Source organism: Magnolia sinica, chromosome 14 (assembly GCF_029962835.1).
Source record: "Magnolia sinica isolate HGM2019 chromosome 14, MsV1, whole genome shotgun sequence".
Lineage (NCBI taxonomy): Eukaryota > Viridiplantae > Streptophyta > Magnoliopsida > Magnoliales > Magnoliaceae > Magnolia > Magnolia sinica.
This window is the reverse complement of record NC_080586.1, coordinates 68,487,602-68,510,989: the sequence shown is the minus strand read 5'-3', so window position 1 is coordinate 68,510,989 and position 23,388 is coordinate 68,487,602. Positions and strand designations below refer to the sequence as shown.

Genomic DNA, 23,388 nt, shown 5'->3' with positions numbered 1-23,388 from the left:
ATATGAAAAAAAAAAAAGAAGAATGGACGGTGTGGATACAGAATGCATACATCAAGATGGCCCGCAGTAAGGGCCGCACCGTCTTGGGTGAGGCAGAGAGCTTGTATTAAATGGTACTCGGCTTAAGGACGTGTACGTGAGGGGACCATTACATGTGGGGACATTGGAGATGGAAATAGAGGATGGAACGATCCTGGACTGTCTTCAAATAGACCATCCTGGTCCTTCTGACATGTAAGATCACCAGTAAACCATTGGCCCACTTGTAAAAACCAACAGTGATGGACGATTGTTCGATCATAGCTACTTTCGGCCATTAATTTATGATAGGCAGGAAATGTTTCGCAAGATGTGGTATATTAGAGAACTATTATACTAGTCGTCTAATCTCCAATCCAATCCCAACTGTATCACCCCAAATCCCAATCCTAAACCCTATTTCACCTTCAAAACCCTAACTGCAACCACCTTTAGGGCCTGTTTGGACACACTCTCAAAAGGGGCATTTTCACTTGAACGCTATTTTGAGCCAAACCCTTGTTCATATTTCCATCTCCCAATCATAGAAATAGGTGCTAAAAAGCCCACTTGCCAAAAACCAATCAAAATGGCTTTTGGAAAATTGACCCACAATGCCAATATGGACTTGATTTTGCAGGAAACCCCATTTTGGGAAGTTGTGTCCAAACAGGCCCCTTAACCCTTTTTCGACAACCAGAACCCAACACCCTAATCCTAGGTCCCCAGCTTAAATTCTATGAGTAACATCTTCTCAACTCGATAAAGTGGAGTTGCGGAAGGGATTTGTGTTTAGCTTTTTCCCACTTATCACAACTAATTGGGGTGGGCTTCATGAATCCAGTTCCACCATTCCACTCTATAACGACCATATCCTCAGCTAAACCATAAGGTCATCAAGTCTTTTCTTACCAATCCGAGCAAGAGGCTATATTTAAGCATATAGCCATACATAGGGCATTTATTTTTTAGAGGGTATGATTATCATTACTTTCATTAATAAAATTATGCTCACTTGTTTCCTACCATTGGTTTCAAAACATTCGAAGAGAAATTATTCTAGAATCTTGTGCGCGACTCCTTTAAGGCTTGTTTGGAGCAGACTCTGCATGTTAATCCATGTTTGTTGTTTGCTCATTACTTGCTGATTTTTGGATTAGTTAGAGGCAAATAAGATACAGAGTATGTAGAGATGGAATTAATCAAAACAAATTGGTACCTTTGAATCAAGAACTAGAGATAGGTAAATGATACTTGGGCTACTTCAATATTGATTGGATGGATTTTATTTTATTTTCCTACAAGAGGTTTCTAACCTAGGAGAGGGATTCTTCTATAATGTAGCAGTGACTGGTGAGATGACTTTAGGTCCCATTGATGTGAGTCAATAGGGTTGGGTTTGTGGTGGGATTTCACATGCTTCTCCTTTTTATTTTATTAGTATGATATTGAATGAGGCCCTGTCTCAAGTGTACTTTAAGGGTACAAGAGTGTGCTGGGGCCCCAAGTATTCCTCTTTGAGAAGAATAGGGTAGTCTGAAATTCCATGACAAAAATGGGAAGAAGTAAAACACCAATGACTTCCTTGATAATAATAATAATAATAAAAGATACTAAAATGGTCATATTCTTGCATACATATAGTTACGAGTGTAGGCAAAAATTTGAACAAAGAGTAAACAATGAAAACAAATATGAATTATAAAAATAAAAAATAAAAAAAAATGATTTTTTTGAACAAAATGTACACACCATCAGAAAGGCCAATTTCTCCCACAATAACAGTAAAGAAAATGCGACTGTCTTAAGATAATCAAATCATAACTCTACATTACAAGCACATTTAAGAAAGTCTACTTCCAACCTCTAAAAACCCCTTTTTGATTAAAATAAAATAAAATCCATGGATCCAACAGACCCACTGAATTGCAAATAGCAAATTGCAAATTGATACAGGTGCTAGAACATCATACTGGGGACCAAAGAAATCACCAGCTTTACATGATGCCATCACAAAACTTCAAAAAAAAAGAAAAGAAAAAAAATAAAGAAAAGAAAAAAAAAAAAAGAAAGAAAAAAAAGAAAAAAGGAAAAAGTCTACAATGTGCCAACAACCAATTAAATGGATAACGAGACATGACAGGCATACATGTCCTAACTGAGGTTTGGAGCCCATAATTAACTTCATGTACCTACTTGAAATTACCTAAATTGCTGAGATGGCTGGCAGCAAATGAAACAAACTTCGAGAGCTCACACTCTTTATTGCAGCTATCATCAACAATTCCTAACACAATAATTCAAGGATCAAAATATCAAATACCCTTATGAATGGGAGGAGAAGAAAAAAAGCTACAATTTTAAAATAAAATATAATCAATACTCATGATTGGTGATTTGGCGTCCAGAAGCAATCTAAACAACTACCAATCTGTTGAGAGAAAAATGCATGAAATCGATCAGTGTAAGCAAATAATGGACTCCATACAAGTTACATCATAGAAAATGCCAACAGTGGACAAGCTATAATTTCACATGCATTTGGTTTTACATGAAATTGAATGATCCTCGACCAAGGGTTACGCAATGTTCGAAATATCGGTATCGCATTACATATCACACTCTTGGGATACAGATATGTATCGGTTTTCACACCGGACATATCATTTTTACTAGGTAATTTATCGCACTTTTTAGGAAACACGAGGAAACATTGGGAAAATGGTTGAATTTTTCAATGAAACTTCTAGGATTGTTAAAAAAAGACCTTAATACATACTTTAAAATCATAACATCTCAAAAAAAATATAAAATGAACACGTAATAGGCTTCCTTTGTATAGGGTCCTAAGTTTGAGTTGTCTGACTAAACTAATGCAACTATATTAAAATTGAATGCATATCATTTAGAGTGTATGTGGTTATCATTTTATCAAACACTCCTAAATACTTCAAAATTAGTCCCAATTGACATTGAAGGGAAATTTCAAAAAAAAATAATAATAATAATAATTTTTTAATTAAATTTTAATTAAAAATGATTTTTATTTTCTGAAAATTGACAAGGACTTAACAAATCAATAGATCAGCCCTCATACATGATTGATTTCATGTTTGGAGTAAGGTATTATGTATCGGTAACGGTGGCCGTAACGGTCATCGCCATTACCGATATGGGTATCGGTCGTAATGGCCGATATGGGGGTGTAACGGTTGTTACGACTCCTATAACGGTTGATTTTTTTTTAATTAATTTATTTTTTGCTTGAAAAATTCTGAAAAAGAATCTAGAACCTCCAGAATAATGTAAAATTTTCAAATATATATTCGTTTTTTATTTTGAACATGTTTATGGTAGTGTAACGGTCCACTCTTTAGTGAGAGTGTTGTATTGGGCTGTCTAGTGAATTTGTGAACATTATTATTTGTATCTGGTGTTTACATATTATAATCAAGTCTTAAAACTTTTTTTTTTTTTTTTATAAAAAAAAGGCATAAATACTACTTTTTTCATTTTTTTTTTTTTTTAAAAAAGTGCTTCTATTTAGCTAAATCACATTATATATGGTTTTAATCTTAAAAACAATAGTAAAAGTGGTCGAAATCGGTTGTAAAATGATCTATGAGAGTTTTTAGAATGAGAAAAGTGAAAAAAAAAAAAAGAAAGAGAGGAGAGAAATGGATTTAAATAGAAAAAAAAAGTCATCGTTTTTCGACCATTACGAGAGTAACGATCGTTATGCCCCGTAACGGCCTTTACAACCACCATAACGGTTGATACGTTCACAAAAAAACAACTATCCAATGGGTTCTTACTCTTGCTTGGGTGGTAGACTCTCAGGAGTTTCAACTCCCGGTCAAGGGTTCGAGTACCCATAGGTGGTGAAATTCCACTAGTGTGAGTGTGTGGGGTGTGTGCGTGTTAAAAAAATGGAAAATACTCATCGGATCAAACATGTGGGATATAGCGGCACAACCTGTGCATTTCGTATCGCACACTAGAATACAAGATATATCGTAGACAAACCCGCCGATATCGTCGATATTTAAAACATTGGGGTTACATACAGTATCCTCAAGTCCTTAGATTGTGAATGTGGGGCCAAGATGGGGTGATCCAGACCAATGTTTATCGTATTAGTATCGCGTTACATATCACACACTTGGGATACAGATACGTATCGACTATTGCATGGATATATCGTTTGTACCGGGTAATGTATCGTACTCTTTAGGAAACATGGGTAAACATTGGGAACTTAATCAAAATTTTCAACGAAACTTCAAGGATTGTTAAAAAAGATATTAATACAAACTTTCAAATCATAACATCCTAAAAAGAAGTGCGTGTAATAAGTTTCCTTTGTATAGGGTCCTAAGTTATGCATTGTCTAACTGAACTAATGCAACTATACTACATCCATAATTTTTAACATTTATTAATTTTAAAAAAAGTATAATTATATTGTAAAAAAATCATCAACTACCCTTAAATGCTCTAAAAATGTAGCCAATTGACCATTGATATAAAAGAAAATTTGGCAAAATTTTTATTTTTAATTAAAAAATATTTTTTTCGGAAAATAAAAAATACATGGATCAATAGATTAAGCCTGATAGATGTTTGATTTCGTGTTTGGAGTATAAGATCAAAAAAAATTTGGGAGAAATTAAAAAATTTTCAAATTTTCCTCAAATTTGATCACCAACCCTCAAAAATCGAAATTAGAGCGTATGTGATGATGATTTCATCAAACATTCCTACATATTGTGAAATGGACTCAATTGACAGCTGTTAGAAGTGGAATTTCGGAAAACAAATTATATTTTAATAATCTTATGATTATTATTTAATTTTTTTTTTTTTTTTGAAAAATCACAAAAGCTTCATGAATCAATAGATCATGCCTCATACATGTTTGATTTCGTGTTGGAGTGTACGATTGCAACCAATATGGGAGAAATTAGAGATATTTTAAAAGTTATCTAATTTCCCCTAAATCGGACCAACTACCCTTAAATCTCGAAATCGAAGGTTCAAATCTTTGGTTTCCATACAAAACATAGAGAATCAAGAATTTCTAACCTTTTGGCACTGATTTTGTATAATAATAAAATAAATAAATAAATAAAAATTAAAAAAGAGAGAGGATGAAAATGCAAAACCACTCACGAAATGAAAATCGATCCCAAATCCACAAAAATCTTAATTCTGGTTTGAAATTTCTATTTTTCTCCCAAAAGATTGCAAAGGATGGACCGAAATCCACCCACGATGTGTTTAGTTTAAAAAAGAATCAAGGCAAATGACAAAGAAATGAAGTTTGGAGAGTTTTTTGAAAGAGGCAGCAGAGTTCCTGTCGGTGTCAACGATATCTGTCGATATAGACAAATATCGTCAATACCAAAGACTTTTTCAAAGGAGGAATTGTCCATATTTTGTGATATTTTGCAATATCGGCAAAAATAACGATACTTAGTGATATATTGCGATACAATATGTGATATCCAAGATTTTCTGTACTCTGCATAGGTTAGAGCTGTATATGAGTCGAGTTTGAGTTGAGCTAGCCCAAGCTTGGCTCGGCTCGACCCCACCTTGACCTAAGCTTGAGCTTAGCTCGACTCGATCTTCGAGCTCACCCCTTTAGCAGTTTGGGACGATTTTGAAGAGGTTGAGGTGAAAGAAGGTTCAAACCGTGTTATGAAGGTTAGATGTAAGCATTGCAAGTCAACATTCACAAATCATTCTGGGGGATCAACTTCACATTATCGCAGACATACGATTAATTGTATTAAGAGTCCAAAAATCCCACGTTCAGGCCAACAATTGCTCTCATTTGCCTCATCTGGAGGAAGTAACTCCAACATGCAAGCTGCTCTCATCACTCATAAATTTGAAAAAGACAAACAAAAAGAGTGGTTTGCAGGAATAGTTATTGTTGAGGAGAAACCATTTAGATTTATAGAGAGCAGAGTTTTTAGCGAATATAGCAAATACTTGAATCCAAGATTTGAGAAGTGTTCGCGGGTCACGGTGAAAAGAGAATGCATGAAGATGTATATGAATGAGAAGACAAAGATGAAAGCCATTCTGTCATCAGTCTCACGTATAAATCTTACTTTAGACTTGTTGACGACATCAAACCAAAGGAAGGGATACATGTTGCTAACTGCACACTATGTGGATGCAGATTAGAATCTACGTAAGACAATTTTATACTTTCATCACTTTCCTCCCCCTCATACCGGTTTGGTTATTTCAGACTGCATATACAATTGTCTTCAAGAGTAGGGCATCGAAAGTAGGATATCTTCAATCATGCTAGAAAATGCATCTACAAATGATGCTGTGATTTCTTTTTTGCGGAGCCAATTCAAGATAGGAGGGAATTTTTAATTTGGGGGGAAAATTTTCCAAGTGAGATGTTGCGCTCACATTCTGAATCTAATTGTGCAAGAGGGGCTAAAAATAATTGACGGCACAATTGAGAACATAAGAGAAAGCGTCAAGTATATACGGGGGTCACCATCAAGATTTAGTATCTGGAATGACATACTGCAACGTTTAAATGTTGAAACTCAAAAAATATTGAAGTTGGATGTGTAAAGCCGTTGGAATTCAACATATAAAAGTTGATTTGAAAATTGCAGTCCCAGAATTTGCAGTTCGTGATAAAGCATATGCTTGGTTACCCAGTAAAGATGATTGGAAAACCTGAAGATGTTTGTAGTTTTCTTCGAGTTTATTGTGACTGCATGAAGTTATTTTCCTGAAATAAATATTCAACACCAAATCTGTTTCTTCCAAAGCTTTGGAAGATTAAGGATGCTCTTCAGAGAAGTGTCATAATAGGTCCAGATTATATTCGGAATATGGTGCTAAGCATATAAGTGAAATTTGAAAAGTATTGGAGTGAATGCCACCTATTAATGACTTTAGCTGTTGTACTTGATCCTCACTGCAAAATGGGACTGGTTAGTTACGTTTATAAGAAGATGTAACTGTTTGACAAGGCATCAGTTGAAACATCTAATGTTCGTGTGGCAATTGAAGAATTGTACTCTTCTTATGTGGGTAATTCTATCAAAGGTCAGGACACAACTTATGCATGAACGCGGCTCCAGTTCGTCTATAGGTGATGACAATTTTCTCAATGAATACTTCTCAGCCTTAGAACAAGATGAAGCGATTCAACAAACAAATGGGTTAGAATTAGCTGTATATCTCAAGGAGCCAGTCATGAAGGACTCCAACCAAGACTTTGACGTTTTAGACTGGTGGAAGACTAGAGCTCGTGAAGGAAAATACCCTAGACCGTCGTTGATGACTCAAGATATTTTATCAATTTCGATAACAATAGTGGCATCGGAGTCTGCATTTAGCACCGGTAGTAGGGTGGTCAATAAGTATAGAAGCTTTCTTGCACCTAAGACAATTGAAGCGCTCGTTTGTACGCAAGATTGGTTACATCCATTTTGGGGTGGTAGTTCATTTGATGAAGAGGACGAGACGGAGAGTATAGACGAGACTGGCACTGGACCTTCATATGTTTGAAGTTTAAACATTATTTTAAATATTTTGGACATCTTGATTTTATTACATTCTCATATTGTTATTTGCTAGCTTGTATTAACTTGTTATGCACTGCCATTGCACCTGTCTCAGTTCTAACAATATTGATTTTTTTATCATTTATTTGTAAAATAATATTAACTCGACTCGACTCAAATAGCTCGCTCGACCTGACTCGATCCCAGCTCAACTCGACTCGAACCAACGAGTCGAGTTAAGGTAAAGGGGTGAGCTCGAAGACCGAGTCGAGCTGAGCTCAAGCTTGGGTCATCATGGGGTCGAGCTGAGTCGAGCTTGGCCTAGCTCGACTCGCACTCAACTCATGTACAGCTCTACCTGTCTTTCACATAACATATCTTGGACTTGGAATGTAAAAAATAAAATAAAATAAATCAATGCATCATTATCACCTTAATAATCAGGAACATCAATTGGTAGGGTAGCTTAGATGAAACATCATATGGATAATGACAATTTTTATGAACATATACAACAAAATAAAAATAAAAGGAAAAAGGAAAGTTTATAAAAACCTTTTAGGAGATGTGGTACCGTGCATCTTCAAATGTCGTGAATAAAATAAATGTATCGTGGGCTTTTAAAAATGGAGTAGAATGTGATTTGGGATGGTGTAAAAAATTAATTTAGAAATGAAAAGGATTAGAATCTAAATCAAGGATATTAATTGATATGGAATTTACTAAATTTTATAAATATCACTAATAAAAAAAATCAGTCCATTGACAACGAAGACCATTTTTGTTACTTGATTGTGGCAATTTTTACAACGAATCAACTCGGTGTGAATTTACATGACTTGGTGGATCAGCTGAGTCATTGTAAAACTTGGGTGAATTTTGTACAGAAATTATCTAAAAAATGGATCGTCCATGTTTTTGGCCAAAATGAGTCAAACTCGGGCAAGTCCCTAGATGACTCACCAAGTTCTAAAATAATGCTCGTGTTCTATTTTTATCAATATTATTTTATTGCATTAAAAAAAAAGATTAAAAAAAAAGAAAAAGAAAGAAAGAAAAGTATGGAACAATCCAACTAATATATGCACTACAAGCCCACCATTGCACTTTTCAAGGTTACCACTAAGAAGCAATTTGTGGGGCATGAAGGATCAACAAAAGGTGGTAACAGCTTGAACTTCATCAAATGAATCAGCAGATTGGGGTTGCATTTTGGATGTGAAGAAAGTCAACACTAGTTGCTAAATAATTGTGTGAAAGAATATTTTACCAAAGGGATGACATTGAAGTTGCTAAAACTCCTGCAGCCAACAGGCACAAGGAAGGATCCCCAAAATCCCCATTCCAATCCCCCAAAACTCTAGACTTTACAGACGTGCTGTAAATAAAACAATAGACATGATCTAATTGTTTGAGTCATGAACTTCTGAGTAGTAGAATCAAAACTGTTGTGGAAGTATATCATTTTACAATGCATTTTCATCACAAAGTTACACAATGAGGGATTTCTTGTTATGAGGATATGAATCAAGTGCATACTTTGTAGTACTAGTACCATACAATGCATGTATGTGTTCAGGAAGATCTTCAAGAATATCCGTAACGGTGGGCAACATTACGCCCACCGTTACCACAACGGGACCACCTTGTAACAAGTCAAACAGTTCATGTGTTGTAAAAGAACAAGAACATCGATGTCCAAATTTTGTGGACCCCATATATTTGATTCAAATTCCATAATCAACAAAGCATGGTTAGATTCCTACATTTTAGAAGCCAGTCATCATCATCATCATCATCGTCATCGTCATCATCATCATATCCCAGGCATTCGGGTTAACTAGAGGCGAGAAAAACAGTAAAGTCCATATAATGCAAGGAACATAACAAATTCAATGGCTATAGAAGCAAGAAAAACAGACATACACAGAAATGGATTTTACCTGGACATCCTCTTAAAATTACACGACAATGTTGTAGAAAGATCAGGAGTATCCACAGAAACCAATTTCAATGCCTTTGCCACCAATTGCTGCTACCAAGCATTGAAATCCGCACGACTCGAGCTCAGCAATGACTTTATCGACAATTGTTTTTGATAGCACTGATTCATTTGTCAAGGTCCCATACGAATGGATAGAATTAAAGAAGATATTATTTCAAGAAATATCAAATCCACTTTCAAGATAGATAACACAAATATATAAATTCAAGTATTTAAAAATATACTTCCCTCCTCTCTCCCACAAATATGATATGTGCAAGTAGGGCTATACACGAACCGAGTTAGCTCGGTTAGCTCGCTTGACTCGACTCAAAAAAGCTTGATCAGACTTGGTTCGAAACTGAGTTCGAGCCGAGTCAAGCTGATTTTTTGAGCTCGAAAAAATTTCGAACTGAGTTCGAGCTTGCCCGAGCTCGACTCGACTCGAATCGAACCAGTTCGATGACTTGGTTACTTTGATATTGATGTTGCTCAAGTGTTTGTTGAAATGACTCAACGAAGTGTTGGCTAGTGGCAAGGAAGGTATGTATATGAAACAAATACCCTTTTTTTCTTGATTTTGATGTTGCCTACAAGGTGTTTGATGAAATACCTGTAAACAGCTATTGTTGTTTTACATACAGTAAAAAATTGAAATTGCACTCCAAGTGTTTGTGAAAATGCCGCACAGGCTCAATCTTGGCTCGAACTCGGCTTGAACTGGCCTGAGCTGCTGACCGAACTGAGCCGAGCTAGCCAGTCAGGCTTGAGGACCGAGCCGAGCAGAGCCAAGTTCGAGCTGGGGTCAGATAGTGGCCGAGCTGAGTCGAGCTGTGCCAAGCTCAACTCGGTTCGACTCGTGTACACCTCTATGTTCGAGTAATTTTAGATGAATAACTTCCCTCCCTACCACAAATATGACACATTGGAGTATTATTTTTAGAAACAACTCTCTCCCTCCCCTCCCCAATATGATACATTCAAGCATTTTCCTCCCTCCCTGCTTCCATAAATGTAATAAATTCAAATCTTTTTAGATACATATCTTCCCACCCTCCCCTCACAAATATGATAAATTCACCCTCCCCTTCCTCCTACCTCCCCAAATGTCCCCAAAGCTTTTCAGTGGCACATGGGTCATTTTGATAGAACCATCCACTTCTTATGAGCCATAGATCAGCTCGTTAGCATCATCAAATCAAAGTGCTTCTTTGGAATCATAAGCAATCCATGGCAGGATCTTTTGATAGATGTTTCAAGCTGATGACCTACTTTATTTCTCAGCTCTATCTCAAGTGTTCATTTTTCATGCAATATAACAGATGAATAGGAATGTCTGATCAGCATGATCTTTTCCACAACCTTAGTGGTACAAACGAATGGACGATCTCGATCAATGATTAGCCATCTCACAAGGGAAAAGTCAACATGCAAGCAGATACATTATTCTAGCTAGAAATAAGAACAGAGAACAACTTTGACACACAGCAGTGTGATTGATGATAAGCAGGCACTTGGAAATTACTTAAAAATTGCATATATTGCATCTAAGTAATTCAAATGAAACTATCCAAATTATGGGTACCAGATTATACGTACCATGAATCCAAAATTATGCTTATTTGGTTGTCCCACAATCAGATTGGTGGAGATAACTTTGATGCACAGCAGTGTGAACGATGATATACAGGCACTTGGAAATTACTTAAAAATTGAATACATCACATCGTAGTAATTCAAATGAAACTGTCCAAATTATGGGTACAAGATTGCATGTACCATGAACCCAAAATTAAGCTTATTTGGTTATCCAGCTATCAGATTGGTGGAGATTTACTGGACACTTAAAATGAGATCCAATGGTCTAATTTCAACAATCGAGTGCCGAAGTATCAGAGGTTAGGATTATTCAACCGATCTGATTTTTGGAGGGTAACTGAAGAACAGTGGGTTACACAATTTAGTCAGCTTAATTTGAGTTAATACCTGCCAAGTGTACCATTTCTAAGCGCCTGCATATCAAGCACAGCACACAGCTAGCGTATCGAATAACCACCATAAGCATGTAGGTTTCAGTTTCCTACTGGGAGCAAAAAAAGATACTCCTGTACATGATTTTTCAAGAGATTTCCCAAGGTATAGGTTTGCAATAGAATTTCCAAGGAATATGCATTTGACAGCCTAACAAAAGCTCACTTGTATTACTGAATGTCTCATACGAATATGAGGACCATGAGTCTGAATCTGACTAGAGGTCAAGGTGAAGCACCCTTGCAGCATCAAATATTTTGCATGAAAACAACCTCCACAATATCCTATAGCTGGATGTGGGAAAATAACCTACATTAACTCACTGATCTTGCATTCAAGAACCTTCAGTCAAGGTTACTTGACTGCAATTGGCTTTGGTACATCTGTGCATGGTATAGGCAGTATTCGAAATATTGGTATCGCGTCCTTGGGATACACATCGGTTATCACACGGGATATATCGTTTGTATTAGGTAATTTATCACACATTTTGGGAAACATGGGGAAACATTAGGAAAATGGTTGAATTTTTCAATGAAATTTCAAAGATTGTTAAAAAAAGACCTTAATACACACTTTTAAATCATAACATCTCAAAAAAGAAGTGCACATAATAGGTTTTCTTTGTATAGGGTCCTAAGCTATGTGTTATCTGACTGAACTAATGCAACTATATTCAAATTGAATGCATAACATTCAGAGTTTATGTGATGATTATTTCATCGAACACTTTTAAATACTTTGAAATTAGTCTCAAATGACAATTGGTTGAAGCGAAATTTCGAAAAAAAAATATTATTATTTTAATATTTTTTAAATTAAATTTTAATTAAAAAATCATTTTTATTTTTTGAAAATTGACAAGGACTTAACAAATCGGTATATCAGCCCTCATACATGCTTGATTTCACGTTTGGAGTGTAACATTGCAAGCAATTTGGGAGAAATGGGAGAAATTTTGAATTTTTCTCAAAATTTTCCCAAATTGGACCACCTTTACTCAAATTTCAAAATTTGAGTGTATGTGATGATTATTTCATCAAATACTCCTAAATACTTCGAAATTAGTCTGCATTGGCAACTAGTTGAAGGAATTTTTTGAAAAAAACATGGAGAACGTGAAGAACCAATGGATATTGAAATCAAAGCTCCAACTCCATGATTTTTCATGCAAAACGTGAATAATCAATAGATTTATAACCATTTGACACTGATTTAACATAATTTCAACAAAAAAAGGGATCGAAAATTGAAAATGCTCACCAGATCGAACATGTGGGATATATTAGTGCTATTTGTGCGTTTCGTATCACATAGGTGGGATATAGTGGTCGATATTGTCGACATTTAAAACATTGGGTATGTGGTATGCTACTTCCTTCAATAGGTGGTACCACTAGGAGTAGGATCATGTGGTTCGCTCCATTTTAAATAATAAATATATGTAAATATGGTTTTATATATGAATTGATATTGTATTTTAAAAAATGGAATGATGAATGCTATTATTATAGATCCTACACGTATAGGATTATATTTTGTGCATGCTATTGCATAAATTGAAGTCTAAGGACCTGTTTGGATTGGAGGTACACTAAGGAAATGCATGGGAAAGCAAGACGTGACATAAGCAGGAGGTAAACTGAGATCAACGCTTGGGGAAGCAAACCCTTTGCACCTGTTTGTTTTCCTAGAAAAGTCCTGGAAAATGCTTCTCCTTTGCTTTTGCAGCTGTTTGCATAGCAATCCACAAAGGAAACCATTTTCCCTCCAAAATTGTCATTTCATAAAATGTTACATCGAAAGCAAACTCTTTTCCCTCCATTTGACTTTTACAAAAGAAAAAAAAAAAAGCAAAAAAGTTTGTACTCTCTTGTTGAGGACAGAAAAGCAAATGCTAACACTTCACTGTAACATTCGTTGCTTCCCAAACAGGTGTAAATGTCTTGTCGATGCAAACTGGATGTATTCCTAGTTTTCATTCTATCCAAACAGGCCTAAATTTTTAATTACAACTTAATCAACTATAAGAATATAGAATAATAGAATCATAGTTTTGGGTCAATGAAGATAGAAGTCCACATCACAAATGACCCAGAGTCTGGATCATGTAATAGGGGGCTTTGCGATTTAGGTAATATAACGTTTTCTATTTGGAAAGAAGGTTGGTTGCGAGTGCTTTGAATACCAAAAGGCAAAAGAGAAGAGTGTATACGCATAACCCCCCCCCCCCCAAAAAAAAAAAATAATAATAATAATAAAAACACACACACACTACACGAAGGAAAGAAAGATTTTAAGACCTGAACCTGATATCAATATATATTGGCTAGTGTTCGAAGTATTGGTATCGCAACAAGTTTCGTTGGTTGACGATATAAAAACAATATTGATATTGCCGATAACCAGAAATGCAGGGAAACATGGGGGAAATGGTGGAATTTTTTAGTGAAACTTCAGGAGATGCTAAAACACATATTTGCATATTTAAGAATAAAAAAATTACAAAAAGAATGCATACATAATAAGTTTCCATTTAATGGGAGCCTAAAACCATGTGTAGTCGTAAAAAATCAGTCCAACCTTCCATCCAAACATCCATTGATATTTCAGAATATCAACAACAACACACAATATTCCATTATGAATCGTCGACAACTAGAAAGGAAATGAAAGACGGTGATCTCAATATCGCCCATTTTGCGATAACGATAATATCACAATATTATCGATATTATTATTAACAATTTGAACACTGCATACAACCATGCAACCATTAAAAAATTTGGAACGATTTTTTTTTTTCGTTTGTGATATCGATATAGTGGTGATATTATCAAAATATCTCTAATACACTAGTGATACAAGCAACACTTGCAATTTACATGGTCGAAAATATTGGTGATACAAGCGACAACTGGAATTTACATAAGAAAAAATATTAGTGATACTTAGCGATACATTGCCGATACCTAGAATTTCTTATATTACCAGTGCTATCGGCACCGCCAAGTTGGAGATACGGATAATAGCAGAGATATTTAGATAATATCAAGGGTACTCCAAACAAAGCGTACAACCATGCAGCCATTAAAAAAAAATAAAATGGAAACATTATTAATCAACAAAATTTTGGCGATATCGATACATTGGCAATATTATCGAAATATCGCTGATGCACTAGTGATACAAGTGATGCCTGAAATTTACGGAGCTGAAAATATTGGCGATACATTGACGATATCGATAAAATGGTGATACAAGTGATGCCTGGAATTTATACAGTCGAACATATTGGCGATACATTGGCGATATCAATACATTGGCAATACTTAGCGATACATCGCCAGTAACTAGAATTTCTGATACTACCAGTGTTATTGTTATCGTCGAGCTGGAGATACAAATAATATTAGGGATACTCTGAACAATGGGGAAAAGAACCTACGCCACACCAAAAAAATCTCTGCTAGTCTCACACTTTAACTTTGGACAGATAAACTCGCAGAAGTTTCACACTAAAGGATGTTTACCTTTAAACTAAAGACCACTTTGAAGTACCTCACGATTTTTCTAAAGTTGTACAGTAAGACTTCATCAGAGTCGCAAAATAAAATGGTATTTTCAGTGAACTATAGGTGAGATATTTGCGTTCCCGTGTTCGCCACCCAAAACCCTTTTGATAAGGCTAGCCAAAACTCCTTTGTACAACATTTTGTTAAGGGCTTTTGTAATCACTAAAAAAAGAAATGGGGAGAGTGGATCACCCTACTAGAGACCTCTTGATGCCTTGAAGAAGCTTTTAGGGAACCCATTTACCAAAACGGAGAATCTAGCCCATTGGATGCACTCGTGGATCTAACTTCTCTGCTTTTGCCCACAACCCAACAGCTCCAATATATAACAAACAAAAAAAATCCTAGTTACTGTGATCAAAGGCCTTCTCAATCAAAATCTTTTGGAGGATGCTTTAGAATCTAAAAGATTTAAAATCGGACTAAAACATAGTATATGGACAGCAATTTTATTAACAATAGGAGTGAAAATGAGGAATTAATTAAGATTATTGACCAAGAAGTTTCCCAAAATGACCGCTTTTGATGAGCGTAGTTGAAATGAGGATGTTAGGATGGTAGAAATAACATAAAACTAATAGGCCCAAGGCTCACAGCCCAAACTAGGTGCCTGCAGCAAGCCCATATATACAATAACATGAGGGAACTTAGAAGTAGCACCAATAGGTAATAAGATAGTAAAATTAGACTTGGATGGTTTGATCATGTGCGGCAAGGGGAAGGCCCAAAAGGACATGGATGGAGGAAGTAAGAGAAGACTTAATGACCTATGGTCTAACTGAAGGTCTGGCCCTTGATAAAGTGGATTGGCGGAAGCGGATTCATGTAGCCAACCCCAATTAATTGGGTAAGGCTTAGATGGTGATGATGATGATGATGATGATGAAAGCAAAGTAGGCAGTGAAGAAGATGTGACAATTTGGAGAATTGGGCTGTCTATGGATGAGAAAGAACAGGAAAGATTAATGAGAATCGTACCTGGATGCAAACTCTGCATGCAAACTCATTATGTAACATCTGCATGCAAACTCAAATAGTTATCCAAAAGCATCTTCCAGATCTCTCTGATTTAGTTGTTCAACTTCCCTGCCATAAATTGCTGTTGCATCTTCTCTCACATATCTGCTTGGACTAAAAAACAAGACTTGTGTCCTTGCATGCACCAAATGTTCCTTCAAATTGGGTAGAGGTGCACAGAATAACAAGCACCTCTACGTATCCCCATAAAATGGTATTCCACAACTCTTCAGCACACAACCTTGCTCTATTGTTTATTATCCTTTCACATCTTCATGCAAACTCTAATAGTCATCCAAAAGCTTCTTCCAGCTCTCTCCGATTAGGTTGTATCCCTTCCATGCAGTAAGTTGTTGCATCTACTTTTACACATCTTCTTGGACTCGCAAGCAATCACGTACTAGGACAGATCCCTTCTCCCTTCCTATCATACTCTGACCACACTAGTCAAGTAGTGGCAGAATCACATTGGTAGTCCACTGGCTCCAATCCCAGGTTTGACCGAATCCCAAAGCTTTCATGATGCTAGATGGTAAAGGCAAACACAGATCTGTATCATGTGAAGAAAAAGAAGTTGAGGATCACAATTTGAGAGAAACTGCACTAATCATTCATGATCTATTATGTATTTGTAGCTAACCGAACAAGAGCAAAAGATAACCACAAGGCAAAACATAAAAAATCATGAGAATATATAGTTGTATCATCACTTGGTTGGACAGATGGATATTAATATTGCTAATATACAAACATTGTAGGCTAGCACAAAACCATACTTAGTGACATAGCCTCCAAACGCAGGTGAACGTAACTCACAGCACACAACTAAATGTGAGTGAGGAAATCATAGATATATGTGGATAATATCTTAGCACAGAAAACTGGCCGCATGCATGGATATACCTCATAAATCGTAGTATTTAATCAAACATAGGCACCTCATTGTCTACGCTCATGTATAAAATATCGCAGTAAGAGAAGAGCCATGCATTTATATTTAACAACTAAAACTCGAAAGATGAGGTGTGCTTGAACAATTATTAATAGGAAACTTGTTTAAAAACCACCACCACCACCACCATCATCGTCGCCGTCATCTAAGCCTCATCCCAATTAATTGGGATCAGCTACAAGAATCCTATTCCATATTCCACTCTATCAAGCACAGAAAAAAATAATAATAATAAAAAATAAAAAATCACCGAACATAATAGCATTACCATGAAGTATACTCAGAAGTATCTTGGAATATTCCAACTCATACTACCTCAGGTCCGACAATCACAGCTGCTTATAAAATGTCAATTTAAAGAAGGAAAAGGAACTTACATGTTTCAATGCTCGAAACCCCTCCCAAATATAGTATCATGAAAATTAAGGGTCTGTTTGCTTAATTGGAATTTGAATCCTTTTTGGATTCTTATAAGTCTTTACAACATGGGGCCACCATCTCTATGTCACCAGACCTCTTGTTGTTTTGCAAGAAAGAGGCACGCAATCCTGGTGCATTTTTATCTTTTTACTGTGAATCCTTTTTTCCACAAAACAACAAGAGACCTGGTGACATGGAACTGGACCATGTCATCAGATCTGTTGGAAATACTTGGAATGCATAAGGATCTTACATCCCTTGGGTTACAATTACCAAAAAATGTCCTGAATTTTTACAAATCTATTTTATGATACTAAAGAAGCAGAAATTGCAAACTAAGTAAAGAATCAAAATTCCTGGAATGAAACTTCTCTAGTATAAATAGAAAGATATTTTGGATACATGCTGGTAATAATGTCAAAACACAGCCTCCACCACCAGCCCCTGTCAGCTTGGATGCTAACTTGTACTTCAAAGTTGTTCGAAGCACAGTTTCTATAGAAGAGTGACTGACTCCCATGCACTGGAGTAAACCTTGATTCATTTCCATCAGTTCTTCCAACTTATCTTCTTTTTCTGTAATTGCGAGCATATCAGAAGCAGGCGACTGGATGATGGCAGCCAACTCCTTGCTGATGGAATCTACAGCAGTAAATACAGCAGTCATGGCTTCAGGGTGCCTGCAGGCTCTCTCGGAAACACCAGCAACTAATGCCTTCGTGTTCCTCCCAACCTTTGTGTTAGTGACGAGCATTCTAAGCGGCATACTAGGTTTGATGCGAGTCAATTTACCTGACCTGAACATGATCATGTTGCCTGTTGCATAAAATTTTAAAAAATGTATCTCCAAATATAATATTCTTATACTGATTGAAAAAAGGTAAAATCCTATAACAAATTAAGGACAACCACATTCCTGGTGCATGAATTGCTAAGGGAAACAGCTTATTATGAATCCAGATGATTTCCAAGGATTGAGCACAATAAAACCAAATTGTACAATTTGAGCAGCATTCTCTAAAAAGGATCAAATATAAACCGTAACTGCTATTAAGATCAGGCATAAGATTATTTTCATGTGGAAATTCTAGGTGTTTTAATGCATAGCTGATAAATCATTTCATCTGATACAACTCAAAAATGATAACGTACCGAACGTGCTCACAGTGTTGTCAATTCCAGATGGCTTTCCATGAATTATTTTTTCACCTTCAAAAGCCCATCTGTTCACCAATTCCAGTTCACTTTCACCAAGTGTTAACCAACCATCGTGGCTGGAAACTGAACTTAATGCACCCGATGATGCAAGCAGAGCTGCTGAGATCGAGACACAGAATGCAGCAGATGAACCCAAACCCGAACCCAAGGGAAGATCAGAAGTAACAACTGCTGTTGCAGGCTTAAAACTGAACAATTGAAAAAAGAAAAAGTACTTTATTGATAAATTAAGGAATTCCAAAAGAAATATAGAAAACAGGAACAGGTTTAATCAATCAAACCAAGAATTGCATACCCTTGGATTGATGTGTATAGCCAAAGGAAGGCAGATATTCCAGCAGCAAGTCCGATTTTTGCCTCTGGAATATTCTGTTGCTCAACAAGAGTGGCAAATAATTTTATGGATTCTGATGAGAAAGACGGGGCTGATGAAGAAAGAGGAAATCCCAATTCAGAAATTGTCTCTTTAATTTTTTGGATTTTCCATGAAAAAGCTAATCCCATATCTTTAAGCTGAAATTCTAATAACCCATCATCAACATCTGTAGAAAAATTAGAATTAGAAACAAAACCAAATTCCAGCAAGAAAAAAGCAAATGAAAAGGATGAAATTTTTTGAAGCAATAAACATTTTACAAACTACAACTAAATAACAGAGATTGAGGATAACTTGTGCCTAAGAATGCTGCACAAATTTTTAACATGAAAGAGAAAAGTTTGCTCAAAATAAAATTCAGAATTAAATGAAACCAAATAGTTATAAATCCGGAAGAAAAAAGTAAAAATCGAATAGAATAAGAAACCAGAAATAAATGACCCAAGGGTTTAGAGCAACCCATCATCATTTCTTTTGCAATTATAAACCATCTCTTTTAGTTTTAGCATCAGAACACATCATCTATTTATTATGGGAAAAAACTGCAGAGGCAAAAGAACTAATAATCAAATCAAAATGAAAAAAAAGAAAAGAACAAAAGAAAAAAAAAAGAAGCATTTCTAGTAAAAGTGAACTCTGGTTCTTGCAATGAACAAATCTTTATTCATTGCCAGTTGCCACCTTCCACAATACATGTGGCTGTGTGGTCAGTGGATCTAGACTGTCCATCTCGTGGGTGCCATCATGCATAGCCCACTTAGACAATCCTACTTGTTCAATATGTGGCCTTCAAACGGATAGGTCCAAAAACATGGTTGGCTTCCTGTATAGATGGATTTGTACATAAAAAAAAATCATCTAATTCCTCACAAACTCGACAAATTTCTGTATGGGCCAGCCGAGTGACAAAACTTAGTTTGATCATCATATTGGCAAATAAATTGGGAAGAAAAACCTAGAAAGGTAAGACATGATAAAATGTTTTCTACCCAAAAAAAAAGGAAGAAGAAGAAGAAGAAGAAAGGATTCCCAACCCTCTACTCCATCAATGACTTGTGTTGATAATCACCATGTGATGCACCTAATCCATTTCTATCATAAGACAATCATAGATTCCACGAACACCCTTGCCAATGTGCCCCAATACAGAAGAAGATCAAGTGATCCTAAGCATCCAATGGGGGTATTTTTGTCCACCAAATCAATCATTACTTAGTCATCCATTTGCGACACACTAATATAACAACTAAGATAATTCTACCACCATAGCTTTTAGGCTATAGCTGATCATCCATCTGCTTGATTATCAAATCAGAGGTCCAAATCATTGTAACCATGTTTCACATGAACGGCAAAGATGCTCATCAAACTCCAATAAAAGTACAACTTATGCTTCGGAATTCTTGTAGCTTTTACATCTAGTTTCATCACACGTGATACACTTATCTTTATTATCTTTCACTTTTGGATCATGTACACAGCGAGAACAGATGTTTTACTATATTAAATTTTATACTTTATTTAATATTCTAAATTTGTGATGAGTTTATGTTAGACATTTTACCTTTTACACTACGTGCTTTACTTCACCTTGTATATGTTATATCCAATGTTTTAAATATCACTATCACGTAATGTATCGCACCCTTGCGATATAGATAAATATCGGTTATCGCATGGGATATATTGGTTGTATCATGTAATGTATCATTGTTGTTGGGAAACATGGGAACATTGGGAAATTGGTCGAATGTTTCAATGAAATTTTAGGGATTGTTGAAAAGGACATCAATATACACTTAGAAATCAAAACATTACAAAAAAAATAAAATAAATGTAGATAATAGGGGTTTCCTTTGTATGGGATCCTAATATATGTGCTTTCCGATTGAACTGATGGAAGTATATTCAAAGTCTATTCATATAATTTATAAGTGTAAAAAGACATGTATGGGAATACAAGCAATACATTTAAAAGCGAAAGAAGAATCACTAGATCAGGTTACATACATGTTTAATTTTGTGTTTGGATACAAAGATTGCGAATGATTTGCGAGAAATTGAGAAATTTTGTTTTTTCTCAATTTTCTGCAACTTGACCCATCTCCCCCAGATCTCGAAATCGGAGTTCCAAATCCATAATTTTTCATGGAAAACATAAAGAATCATAGATTTGTAACCATTTGACACTAGTTTAACGTGATTTACAACAAAAACATGGATGAAAATTGAAAATGCCCACTGGATCGAATAAGTGGGATATATCGGCATTACCTGTGTTTCGTATTGCACAGGTGGGATACAAGATATATCGTGGGATATATCGGCTGATATCGTCGATATTTAAAACACTGGTTATATCATTGTCCCCTAATTTTCCATTTTTAATTATTTTTATTACATTGGGCAACATTTATCAAAACTCACCCGGTCCACCAAGTAAACTCATATGACTCAAACATTTTTTCCCAACGGTGCCGAGTTCGAGTTCTGAATTTCTCAACCATGATTTTTAAACAAAAAAACAAAAATCAAGAGAATCCAAAATCAAATGAAAAAAGAATTATTAGAAAAATGGTTTCTTTCCACCATTTCGTGTAACAAATGGTTCTTTTCCTGTCACTGAATCGCATAACTAATAGGGATAAAAAATGGTTTCTTTCCGCCACTTCGTGTAACAAATAGTTCTTTTCCTGTCACTGAATCGCATAACTAATAGGGATTTTTTTTAAAATGGTTTCTTTCTATCATTTTCTACCGTTCATCGCCCGTTTGATGCAATGACTCAGCTACACTTAGAACCCAAAATTCAAATGAATGAGAGACATAATAGAGATATAGAGATTGCGAATTTCCTCGTATCGATGGATCTCTACCTGAAGAATTTGAAATGCGAAGAGATACATTGGTGTAGAGATCGATTGACCCAGCAACAGCCGTCGATCCGTGAACGACTGCGTGCTCCCCGGAGAGTATGATCTTCCCAGGCGCTCGAGTTCGTACCTCCATCTCTCTCTCTCTCTCTCTGAAGATTTCAAGGGTTTCTGATGAGTGGAATCTGGCACTTGAAAATGGAGAGTGATACAATCTACGAAGAAATGTCAACGGCCAAAATCAAGTGCTGGAGACTTTGGAAAGGGAAAAGAGGGAGACAAGGTGGAGTAGCTTCTTATCTGATCCTCGGCCATAGGATATCTTCGGTTACGACTTACGAATCTTCGGGTCCTGATGCGAACCATTCCCCACAGGTGGGGAACTCCGCATCTCTCGGGCCCCATCCGTTCAACAACTCAGATCTGACCGTTGATCTGACGGGCTAGATAGGCTCAGAAGATCCATCCATCCAGTTGGACTTTTATCTGGACCATTCCTTCGTTTCTTCTTGGTAGTCTAGTTTTAGTTTTAGGCCACTGATGAAGTGGCAGGATCTTCCAATATGCGGGGATCGAATGTCCACCGTTGAAACCTTCTTCTGGCCGCATAATCTTTGTACCAGTCTTGCATTTGCGTTTTCCCTTTAATCGCGGTAGAAATCACCCCCACTTGAGGATTGCCTTACATCCACGCCGTCCATCCGTTTTGAAAGCTCGTTTTAGGGCCTGATTAGGAATCCGAAGCATATTTAAATCTTAGGTGGACCACACCACAGGAAACAGTGATGATTGAATACCCACCATTAAAAACTTATCGGAGGCCCTCGGAAATTTAAAATTTTCCATCTAACCTGTTCATAAAGTCAAAAAGACCTGGATGAAAGGACCACACAAATATCAGCTTGATCTAAAATTTTTGTGGCCCACGGGAAGTTTTTAATTGTCATTCACTATTGTTTACCGTAGCCCACTTGAGATTTGGATATGCTTTATTTTCGGTATCTTGACTTAAAATGAGCCATCAAAACTGATGGACAGCCTAGATGTAAGGCACGCATATCAAGGGGGCCCTCATAGCCTACCATATGTTTGGGCTCATCTCCTCAAATGAAGGAGAGAAATGGATGGACGGAGTAGATATAATACGGATATCAAGAGCTTTGGGTTAGGGGATTACTGTATCCCCTGGTTACAAGTCATGTACGACATCTGTACCGGATGTGTTTATTACAAATCCAAACCATTGGTCCGTTTTGTCTTACCGTAAGTATTACGCCTCAAAAAAAAAAAAAAGATTTAAAAAATTAAAAAATTAAAAAATAAATAAATTCCTCTAGAAGAGTAGCGGATTAGGTGCGGCCCGGCCTCACC

At 36.1% G+C, this 23,388-nt stretch overlaps 1 protein-coding gene across 4 annotated transcripts; it reads right to left on the bottom strand.

Moving 5' to 3' along the window:
- Nucleotides 1–1,803: 1,803 nt before the first annotated feature.
- LOC131226071 (mevalonate kinase) lies at nucleotides 1,804–22,426 on the bottom strand. Of its 4 annotated transcripts, none has more exons than XM_058221746.1 (6): nucleotides 22,021–22,415; nucleotides 19,064–19,193; nucleotides 18,703–18,956; nucleotides 17,953–18,366; nucleotides 9,515–9,675; nucleotides 1,804–2,305 (listed from the first exon to the last, which is right to left on the bottom strand). In XM_058221746.1, the coding sequence occupies exons 1-5, from the start codon at nucleotides 22,151–22,153 to the stop codon at nucleotides 9,557–9,559; spliced, it is 1,050 nt and encodes a 349-aa protein (XP_058077729.1). In that variant the 5' UTR covers nucleotides 22,154–22,415; the 3' UTR covers nucleotides 1,804–2,305; nucleotides 9,515–9,556. The 4 variants fall into 4 exon arrangements, 3 of the variants coding, with proteins under 3 accessions (XP_058077729.1, XP_058077727.1, XP_058077728.1); XM_058221744.1 differs by having other exon boundaries at nucleotides 19,064–19,310; nucleotides 22,021–22,412; XM_058221745.1 differs by lacking the exon at nucleotides 1,804–2,305 and adding an exon at nucleotides 6,730–6,790 and having other exon boundaries at nucleotides 19,064–19,310; nucleotides 22,021–22,417.
- Nucleotides 22,427–23,388: the final 962 nt, after the last annotated feature.

Bases quoted from the DNA above. Each gene is read 5' to 3' on its own strand.
- LOC131226071 (XM_058221745.1), bottom strand. From the start codon at position 22,153: ATGGAGGTACGAACTCGAGCGCCTGGGAAGATCATACTCTCCGGGGAG. The intron at 18,367-18,702 runs GTACGTTATCAT...TTTATGCAACAG, and splicing joins CAACACTGTGAGCACGTTCG to GCAACATGATCATGTTCAGG. The intron at 9,676-17,952 runs GTATCCAAAATA...CAAATGAATCAG, and splicing joins TTTGACATTATTACCAGCAT to TGCTATCAAAAACAATTGTC.